At 48.2% G+C, this 11,392-nt stretch overlaps 1 protein-coding gene across 2 annotated transcripts in view; it reads left to right on the top strand.

Annotated features, from left to right (window-relative positions):
- The first annotated feature begins 520 nt into the window (after positions 1 to 520).
- Positions 521 to 11,392, top strand: part of PPP2R2A (protein phosphatase 2 regulatory subunit Balpha) — a 35,526-nt gene continuing 24,654 nt past the window's right edge. Inside the window, exon 1 of one of the 2 annotated variants that reach the window (XM_073654071.1) lies at positions 521 to 690. In XM_073654071.1, the coding sequence (XP_073510172.1) occupies positions 684 to 690 (7 nt within the window). In that variant the 5' untranslated portion in view covers positions 521 to 683. Of the gene's footprint in view, positions 691 to 9,100; positions 9,241 to 11,392 lie in introns of those variants that run through there. The other variant, XM_073654070.1, reaches the window with a different exon arrangement.

Genomic DNA, 11,392 nt, shown 5'->3' with positions numbered 1-11,392 from the left:
AAATTGTCTGCTGGAGAAAGGGGCGAATAAAGTTTGTAAACACAATAGTAAGAGCCTAAAATACCGGGAAACAAAACTAATGTTTTTAACTCTACGGCAGACGTTTATCTAGTAGAGGTGCCTTTGTTGCCTATAGGGACCAATCACAGCACAGCTTTCATTTTCCAAGAGAAGTCTGTGAAATGAAAGCTGTGTTGTGATTGGTTGCTATGGGCCATTCAGGCGATCTATTTAGTAGAGCCACCTTTGCTGCCCATAGTGACCAATCACAGCATAACTCTCATTTTCAAAGAGCAGCCTGTGAAATGAAAGCTGTGCTGTGATTGGTTACTATGGGCAACAAGAGCAGTTTAGATCCTGCCTCCCGGAAGTATCATTGTGTTGTATCTGTGACCACTAGTGACGATTACAATGGTCGCCGTAGAGTCAGGTAGTCGCACACCCGATCTCCTCACAGCACATCTCCCCTCCTTCTTCCCGCTGACGTAGTATCCTGCCGTCACGCACGACACCTCCCTCTCCGCGCAGCCCCGCCTCCGGTCCTTGCCCAGTGACGTCACCCTGCTTGCGGCCTCCATCTTGAAGCCGCGGCCTCAGAGTCCGGTCCTCCCGCCCCGGGCAGCGGCCTCCCCCGGTATCCGCCTCCATCCGGAGCCCGGGACCAGCAGTGGCCAGGGGGCAGCATGGCGGGTGAGAGAGAAGCCCCGGCTGGGGATAATGGCGGGGGCATTATGCGGTAATGTGTGCCGGGAGGGAGAGACAGGAGCCGGGCTGTGTGTGCGGGAGCAGCGCATCCACAGTGACCGGCGGAGGGAGGAGGTGTGCGGCCTGACAGACGGGGGCTCACATGGAGGGGACGTGTGTGTGTGTGTGTGTATATATATATATATCTGTATGTGTGCACTGTCCATTCTATATATATATATATATATATATACATACACACACACACACACACACACACAATCACACCTGTATGTAACATATACTGTATATAGAGGGGTTGTGTGTGTATATAATCATAGCTGTATGTGCTGCAGCCATTATGTGTACCATATCTATCTGTGTGCATTATGTGTGTAACATACAGACTACCTCTCATATATTGGATGTGCATGTGTGTGTATATGTATGTGTATATATATATATATATATATATATACAGGGTGGTCCAAAAGTAGGTGGACAGAAAGTGTAATAAGGTTATGAAGGGGGAGATTTATCAAACACTAAATTGCAGCCGCCTTTCTGGATCATCCTCCAATAAACCATGAATTAGACGTGGACGATAAGCTTTCCACCCAATAGATTTCAGGATTCGCATGATAGAAACTCGTGAATTTCCCAATTCCAAAGAGGCTCTTCTGTGGACTTTTTTGGACTCTGAACAAATGTTTCAGCAACAAGTTGTTTCTTATCTTCTGTACAGACTGTTTTGGGTCGAGCAGTTTTTGGAGCATTAAGGATTGAGCCAGTGGCATTGAATTTGTCACGAATGCGGTAAATGGTTTGTCTCTTTGGGGCTTGAGTACCAAATGTTTCAACCCAATTTGCTCTAACGGTTTCAGCATTTTGAGATTTCCAATACTCTGTTAAAATCCATTTTCTTTGATCTGTATTTATATTATTTGCCATTATGTGTTATCTGAATTATCTGAAAAGAAAACAGATTTGGGGGAGATCTATCTGTGAAACTGGCTCAGTTGGCCTTAGCAACCAATCAGATTCCACCTTTCATTTTCCAAAGAGTCTGTGAGGAATGAAAAGTGGAATCTGATTAGTTGCTAAGGAAAAATGAGTCAGTCTCACTTTACACCATGTTTGATAAATCTCCCCCTTCATAACCTTATTACACTTTCTGTCCACCTACTTTTGGACCACCCTGTATATATTATGCAGCGCACAGATATATGAATATATCACACTCTTGTATGTACTGCATTATGATATGCAGTACATACAGGTCTGAGATATGTGTGTGTATATGTATATATATATATGTATATACAAGTGTGTGACATCCATTATGTATGTGTAAAAAAAAATATATATATATATATACACACACATACAAGCATAACAAGTGTAACACATGTATACAGTCGCAATGCACACGTGTGTGTGTCTGTGTGTATATATATCACACACACACTCACAGCATGTTCATACAAGTGTATTTACTATTCATACATGTCAGTGCAATATATGTATATTGGATAGTGCATACATCTACCCGATACATACACACACGTAATCCTGGAGCATATAGAGGGGGTTGTGTAGATGTCATACTCACACATCTGTACATGCAGCACAGATATGGGATATGTACATACAGTACAGGTATATAATGCACACTCCTATTTGTAAGCATGTGCATATATAGTACAGATAGAGGGATATATATATATATATACACACCACCCTATTCATCAGCCATGCCCGTGATCACTGTATGAGACCTCAGTACCACCTTCCAGCATCTGCGGCGCTCCTTCTGATTAGTCAGACTGGCCTGATGTGCTGTCATCATAGCGGTGTGACAAGGCCAGCTTCTTCTCAGGGCTCCTATCCACCGTTAGAGTGCTAATGGACTGGGTCCTCCAAATCTATACCCACCATAGTATACACTCATCTGTACATACAGGTCAGATAAATTGTACATGTATTTAGTTACATGTTATGTACATAAAATATATATTACACACGTGTATTGTCACTAAAGTTCTGTGTACACATGTATGTACAGATAAAGGACATATTTGTGTGTATATATAATGTGTGTGTGTGTGTGTGTGTGTACAGAGAAAAGCATATTATTAGCCACCGGGAACCAAGTCACACAGGAGACTAGTTGGACAGGCGAGTCCCTGGCGGCTTCTCCCCGCCCGCGCCCTGTGAGTGGCAGGTCGCTACCTGCATGTGTATGTACGGAGAGACCTGTCAGTCATTGGCAGTGGGTGGGAACAAGCCTCCAGGGACCCGCCTGCCTACGGTTAGGACAGCATGTATCCATTGTCTGCTCCCCTTTAATTACATGTCACTATATGGTTCTATGTATATACATACAGTAGATGTCCTGAAGCTGTACTATATGGCTATGTATGTATGCATGTCCTGTATCTGTGTACATGTACAGTATACATCCTTTATCTGTACTATATTAGTGTGTATACATACATGGCTGTACTGTATGGCGGGGTGTATACCAGGGCTGTGGAGTCGGTAAAGCAAAACCTCCGACTCCTCAATTTCCATGACACCGACTCCCTCATACACGGCTCATGTTTAAGTGATAAATTTACTGTAGCACAGATTAATCTCAGCCTAAAGTCTAGACCCTTAGATCAGGAATAGCACAGACATTTATAGGACATTTTATAACTTTCCCAAATTCTTCTGAAAAAATATTCCCCACAAACTGCATTGAACTACTGTACCCAATTTATTATATATTTTAGGAGTCGGAGTTGATCCATTTTATACAGACTCCACCAAAATGGGCTCCGATTCCACGACTCCGACTCCACCAAAACCGACTCCAACTCAGACTTCACAGCCCTGGTGTATACATACGTGTCCTGTATCTGTACTGTATGGGGGGTGTATACATACGTGTCCTGTATCTGTACTGTATGGGGGGTGTATACATACGTGTCCTGTATCTGTACTGTATGGGGGGTGTATACATACGTGTCCTGTATCTGTACTGTATGGGGGGTGTATACATACGTGTCCTGTATCTGTACTGTATGGGGGGTGTATACATACGTGTCCTGTATCTGTACTGTATGGGGGGTGTATACATACGTGTCCTGTATCTGTACTGTATGGGGGGTGTATACATACGTGTCCTGTATCTGTACTGTATGGGGGGTGTATACATACGTGTCCTGTATCTGTACTGTATGGGGGGTGTATACATACGTGTCCTGTATCTGTACTGTATGGGGGGTGTATACATACGTGTCCTGTATCTGTACTGTATGGGGGGTGTATACATACGTGTCCTGTATCTGTACTGTATGGGGGGTGTATACATACGTGTCCTGTATCTGTACTGTATGGGGGGTGTATACATACGTGTCCTGTATCTGTACTGTATGGGGGGTGTATACATACGTGTCCTGTATCTGTACTGTATGGGGGGTGTATACATACGTGTCCTGTATCTGTACTGTATGGGGGGTGTATACATACGTGTCCTGTATCTGTACTGTATGGGGGGTGTATACATACGTGTCCTGTATCTGTACTGTATGGGGGGTGTATACATACGTGTCCCGTATCTGTACTGTATGGGGGGGGGGTGTACATGCGTGTCCCGTATCTGTACTGTATGGGGGGGTGTATACATTCGTGTCCCGTATCTGTACTGTATGGGGGGTGTATACATGCGTGTCCTGTATCTGTACTGTATGGGGGGGGTGTATACATGCGTGTCCCGTATCTGTACTGTATGGGGGGGGGGGTGTACATGCGTGTCCTGTATCTGTACTGTATGGGGGGGGGGGTGTACATGCGTGTCCCGTATCTGTACTGTATGGGGGGGTGTATACATGCGTGTCCCGTATCTGTACTGTATGGGGGGGGGGGGTGTACATGCGTGTCCCGTATCTGTACTGTATGGGGGGGTGTACATGCGTGTCCCGTATCTGTACTGTATGGGGGGGTGTACATGCGTGTCCCGTATCTGTACTGTATGGGGGGTGTATACATGCGTGTCCCGTGTCTGTACTGTATGGGGGGGTGTATACATGCGTGTCCCGTATCTGTACTGTATGGGGGGGTGTATACTTGCGTGTCCCGTATCTGTACTGTATGGGGGGGGTATACATTCGTGTCCCTTATCTGTACTGTATGGGGGGGGGGTGTATACATACGTGTCCTGTATCTGTACTGTATGGGGGGTGTATACATGCGTGTCCTGTATCTGTACTGTATGGGGGGTGTATACATGCGTGTCCCGTATCTGTACTGTATGGGGGGGTGTATACTTGCGTGTCCCGTATCTGTACTGTATGGGGGGGGTATACATTCGTGTCCCTTATCTGTACTGTATGGGGGGGGGGTGTATACATACGTGTCCTGTATCTGTACTGTATGGGGGGTGTATACATGCGTGTCCTGTATCTGTACTGTATGGGGGGTGTATACATGAGTGTCCTGTATCTGTACTGTATGGGGGGTGTATACATGCGTGTCCTGTATCTGTACTGTATGGGGGGTGTATACATGCGTGTCCTGTATCTGTACTCTATGGGGGGTGTCTACATGCGTGTCTGTACTGTAATGGGGGGTGTATACATGCGTGTCCCGTGTCTGTACTGTAATGGGGGGTGTATACATGCGTGTCCCGTATCTGTACTGTATGGGGGGTGTCTACATGCGTGTCCCGTGTCTGTACTGTAATGGGGGGTGTATACATGCGTTTCCTGTATCTGTACTGTATGGGGGGTGTCTACATGCGTGTCCCGTATCTGTACTGTAATGGGGGGTGTCTACATGCGTGTCCCGTATCTGTACTGTAATGGGGGGTGTCTACATGCGTGTCCCGTGTCTGTACTGTATGGGGGGTGTATACATGCGTGTCCCGTGTCTGTACTGTATGGGGGGTGTCTACATGCGTGTCCCGTGTCTGTACTGTATGGGGGGTGTCTACATGCGTGTCCCGTGTCTGTACTGTATGGGGGGTGTCTACATGCGTGTCCCGTATCTGTACTGTATGGGGGGTGTCTACATGCGTGTCCCGTGTCTGTACTGTATGGGGGGTGTCTACATGCGTGTCCCGTGTCTGTACTGTATGGGGGGGTGTATACATGCGTGTCCCGTGTCTGTACTGTATGGGGGGGGTGTCTACATGCGTGTCCCGTGTCTGTACTGTATGGGGGGGGGTGTATACATGCGTGTCCCGTGTCTGTACTGTATGGGGGGGGGTGTATACATGCGTGTCCCGTATCTGTACTGTATGGGGGGGGGTGTATACATGCGTGTCCCGTGTCTGTACTGTATGGGGGGTGTATACATGCGTGTCCCGTGTCTGTACTGTATGGGGGGTGGGGGTGGTGTATACATATGGTATATGCCCCGCATGTATATAAGGTGTCCCCATTATACAGGGCAGCACTATTCCTTGGTGAGAGGGCCGCTGTTCCTTTTCTTTTTTCACCCCCGCCCCCTCCCCCGGTGTTGGCTGATCCTTGTCGCGCCGTCTTCTTCCGTACATTGCCTTATTTCCGTTGCGTTTTCTGTACATACAGCCGGTGTCTGAGCGCAAACCTTAGATGAGAAAAACATGGCTGCTTTGTATCATGAACGGTGCCCCGCTTGCCTATAGGCCACTTCCGGTACTGCAACTCTGCTTTGTGGAAATGAATGTGCAGAGCTGAAATACCTCACACAGCCTGAGGATGGAGTGGCACTGTTGGTGGTAGGAAGTAGCCCGGTTTCTTTCGTGTCTTGTTAGCCCTTTAAAGAGCATGTTCAGGGTTCAAGAAAAGTGTAAGAGAAGGATGTAGAAAAAAAAAAATCCTCCTTCCTACCGAGCAGCAGTGACAACTGCAGCCAATCACTGGCCTCATTAGCTGCAGCATGATGTAATCTGCGACCAGTAGGGGATTTACCAGGTTACGTTCTACCACAAACAGCGCCACTTCTGTCCTTAGGTTGTGTGACGTATTGCAGCTCAGCCCCATTCACTTCAATGACGCAGAGTTGCTCTTCCTTGCGTTTGAAAATGCTGGACATCCTTTTTCAGAACACCACAATTAACCCACGTGTGGATCTACAGCAGGCTTGGAACAACAAGTTCCAGCAGTCTGTCCCCTCGTATTTACTCACAGTAGAGACCAGCTTTGGTGTAAGAAGAAATGTTTGCATCTTTCATCTTTCTCAGGAGTTGTTCCTCCAGATGGTTTATAGGACATCACTCCCATCATTGTCACATCTCCCCTCTTGCATGTGTGGTGTATCCGCATTGCTCCTGGGCTCAGTCCAGCACTGACCAGTCAGTGGTTTATAAGACCACGTGACCCCTGTGCGGCTCCAAGTCATAGGGAAACGGAAAGTCCGTCCCATTGATCAATACAGTAACCTAGGGTGTACTGCCCCCACGAGGAGCTCGGCTCTGCGACCTCCTGGTCTCCACAGGACAAGAGCAGACATTAGAGAGTCTGGCCAGGCGCCAGGGACAGAATAACAATAGCGCTCATCTGCCTCATGAATGTCATTAAGTAGCCAAATGATATATTTAGCTCAGCAAATTAAAATGGGTATCATATTTAAGGAAAGTGTGTCCGTTAGACTGGACTGGCCGGCAACAGAGGCATGTCTGCTAGGCTGTAGACTGGCGGAGGCGTTTTTGCTAGACTGTGGACTGGCAGGCCAATGGAGGTTTGTCTGCTAGGCTGTGGACTGGAAGATCGGCGGAGGTGTTTTTGCTAGTCTGTGGACTGGTGGGCCGACGGAGGCGTTTCTGCTAGACTATGGACTGGCGGGCCGACGGAGGCGTTTCTGCTAGACTATGGACTGGCGGGCCGACGGAGGCGTTTCTGCTAGACTATGGACTGGCGGGCCGACGGAGGCGTTTCTGCTAGACTATGGACTGGCGGGCCGACGGAGGCGTTTCTGCTAGACTATGGACTGGCGGGCCGACGGAGGCGTTTCTGCTAGACTATGGACTGGCGGGCCGACGGAGGCGTTTCTGCTAGACTATGGACTGGCGGGCCGACGGAGGCGTTTCTGCTAGACTATGGACTGGCGGGCCGACGGAGGCGTTTCTGCTAGACTATGGACTGGCGGGCCGACGGAGGCGTTTCTGCTAGACTATGGACTGGCGGGCCGACGGAGGCGTTTCTGCTAGACTATGGACTGGCGGGCCGACGGAGGCGTTTCTGCTAGACTATGGACTGGCGGGCCGACGGAAGCGTTTCTGCTAGACTATGGACTGGCGGGCCGACGGAGGCGTTTCTGGTAGACTATGGACTGGCGGGCCGTCTGAGGCGTTTCTGGTAGACTGTGGACTGGCGGGCCGACGGAGGCGTTTTTGCCACGCTGTGGACTTGCGCAGGCTTTTCCACTAGACCTATATCCAGCCATGGTGGACCCAGTGATGGTTTATCATCATGATTTTACATCGTTCTTAGGTGTCCATTTATTAAAGCGCAGCGTTGTCTCCTCCCAGCCGGTGTTGGATGGTGATCCTGAGTTGGTGGTGGTTCTCCCACAGGTGACTTGTAATGCTTCTTGCATTGTTGCTCCCTGAAGTGACTTGTAGAGGTGTGGATGGACTCTGTGCAATGTAATGGCTGCAGAGAATCGAGGACACTTGAGCAGCGGCCGGTGATGTGACGGTTTGGTTCGCGTCAGTGCTCTGTTGCAGTCGTGCATGGTGCTGCCAGTGTCGGCCTACTGTCCCATACACATCAAACTTCCTGTATCTTGTAGAGCATTTTTCCTGGCCCAGGTTTTCTGTCTGAGCTGTACAGCTCTCTGTAGACCTTATTCAGACCTCCGTGATTTTTCACATACACAAAAAGGAAATGGGCGGGGGCAGGCATCCAACTAAACTTGTATGGGTGACTTTCATCTGTGACTGATCACAGTGGACATGTCTGTGATTTTTTTTTTTTTTTTGGGCAGATACAGTGTCCCCAAAATAACATAGACATGTGAACAGGCCCATAGACTATAATGGGCACGTGTTCTATCTGTGAATACAACGGGCAGAACACGTATGTGATTCACTGATGTCTGAACACGGCCTAAAGCAGCAGCTTGTTCTCCGGGAGCAGGGCTTTCCCCTCCATATCGCTCCCATCATGCACACAACCTCCTCAGGACCGGATGCCTGCTGCTGCCAGCCCTTCATCATCTTCCTGCAGGGAGGGCCTGCCTTTATTTGCACATACATTGTTTCTCCCCCAGCAGCATCCTGACAAAGCACATCAGTCATGGAGGGGGATGGGGGGAGCCAATTAACCCTCAGTTAGCCGGCCAGCATTTTTCTTACATTGCTCCTCCTGGGCACTAGATGTGGCAGACATGTTATTACATGGCAGAGTTCAGCGCCTGCATGCAACCCCCCCCCAGGGTTGGGGAGATTGAGACACGGCTCCTTCCTGTGTCAGCGGAACTAGGAACTGTATATGGCGAGGGCGGTCCGGGACTTCTGTGAATGGCAGCTGTGTTCCCAGACGCAATCCATGTTTCTGAAGTTTTCCCCGCGAGCCGTGTTTCTGGGTAGTGTATCTGGTGGGGGTGTAAGGACCCCTGCCCATCATATTCTGACTGCTTCCCTGCTGCTCTCTTTCGTAATAAGTTATGAGACGTTTCCGCAGATTGCCGCAGCTCGTGTATAGCTTAAATGAGATTCATTAAAATCGAGGTGTGCCCGTCACAGGCTCTTAATCTATGTGCTTTATAGCCTTGTGTTTGCGAGGGTTTATGCCGTGTCTCTTCACATTTTACTGTTGTGTTAAATCTCTATATCGCTCCTTTATGGTCACTTTTAACCACTGTTATTGCTACGTTTGATTTAAGCCAGCCTGCCCTGGATGCCAGCTTTATGCCAGCCTGCCCTGGATGCCAGCCTGCCCCGGGCAAATGCTAATCGTGCATCCAAGCTATATAAATCTATTGTCTTTCTCTATATCATTGTGTACGGTGGGTGTCCCCGGCTTCTCTGGGGGTATTATGCTACCCTTGGCTCTTGCCGTGGAGCGGCGTTCTCCTAACTTTGACTTTGGTTGTAGTTTGGCCCTGCGGTAAGGTTCCATAGACCGGCAGGAGATCTGGCGAGCCACTAGCTTTTATACTGGCTCTTTCAGCATGGTTTGCCGTAGATCTGTCATCACAGGGCCGTGGTGTGGGCATTACTTTACAGAAGGCTCATGGAGGACTGGCAACCAAACACGTGCCATTTTTTAGAGTGAGATTTGGTTGCTTACAATCTAAAGGTGTCACCCAGCACTTCAAACTTCTGCACTGGGGGTGCTGTCCTATAAATTAGAATATGGTGCTTGCATGATAGCGGCCGTCAGATGGAGCTTGATAGCACCTTATAGATTTGCATGGCTTGTGCCTAACAAGTCCTAGTTGTATGTTACTGTGCGTCATTTGTGATCTGAGACCTAATCTCCAGCAGATTTGGATTTTTAAGGGGCTGAGCCGACACTGACAACTTCCACATTGGGGGGAGTGAGTGGCGCTACTGGCTTCTGCACATAGTTGTGAGGACGTATGTATCCGCCGATCATACACCCAGCACCCCAGAAGCCTTTTAAATGCTGTTGTAGTCTCATTGAGCTGTATAGTTGTGTGATCACATTTGCAATGTGACTTTGTGCTCTTGGTGGCACAATCAAAGTTGTCTTCTGGCCATAGATTGGGGATGGATAACCAGTAGTGATGAGCGAGCATGCTCCTCGTTACTCGAGATTTACGAGCATGCTCTGGTGTTTTCCGAGTTTCTTCAGAGTGCTCGGGTGTTATGTTTGACTCACTCTGTGCACATAATTTGCGACTGTTTGACAGCTTTAATAACATGTGAGGAATGCCTGTATCTTACGCATTCCTGACATGTATTAAAGTTATCAAACAGTCGCAAATCATGCACACGGAGTGACTCAACATATCACCCGAGCACCCGAATGGGTTAACAGTTGTGTTGAGCGAATTTGTTCGGCTTTTTAAATTTGGGTTTGTGTTCGGGGTTCCGGCTTGTTCGCACCAAAAAAATCCGCTCCGCTTATGAACATCCCTGATTTGCCACTCTGTCACGCAGATGTTATGTTATCTGCGTGGCAAATCAGGGATGTTCATAAGCGGAGCTGATTTTTTTGGTGCGAACAAGCGGGAACCCCGAACACAAACCCAAATTTGAAAAGTCGAACAAATTCGCTCAACACTAGTTAATAGAACATACTGGCTGATCAGTAATAACCAGTCTTTAGCAGCCTTCATAGACTAGAAAAAAGACAGTGTCACCAACTACAATCCTGAAATGGTTGACTAGAAGGGCATCTCCTTTTTTATGGAGAGTGGGGATTGATGGACTTGGTTCTCCCCCACAATCCGCCTTGACCAGACCCCGAGAATGGCCACCACACAATAGAGATTCCCGACCTGAGGTCCATTGTCTGAAAAATGAGCGTCTATCTAGCAGCCTCCGTGCCTGGTGCACCGTTCCTCTGTAGAGATCTATGATAATGATGGTTGGTTAATACTTTGGTCACTCACTCATTAGGCACTGGCGGCCCTACGTGTTCGCTTGTGCATTAGTCTTGGTGTCCATTGGTTTATGCTCACATGTGTGGTCTTCAAAAGACAGAACAGAGCGTCCGTCATGTGCAAGCTCCTCCAGCCTCTATAGTGAAGGTCAATCTATAGTGTA

This window comes from Phyllobates terribilis, unplaced genomic scaffold (genome assembly GCF_046119375.1).
Source record: "Phyllobates terribilis strain yellow unplaced genomic scaffold, ASM4611937v1 Scaffold_11__3_contigs__length_659146591, whole genome shotgun sequence".
In the NCBI taxonomy this organism is placed as follows: Eukaryota; Metazoa; Chordata; class Amphibia; order Anura; family Dendrobatidae; genus Phyllobates; species Phyllobates terribilis.
Note: the sequence above shows the minus strand (reverse complement) of the source record. Positions and strands in the feature narration are given on the sequence as shown.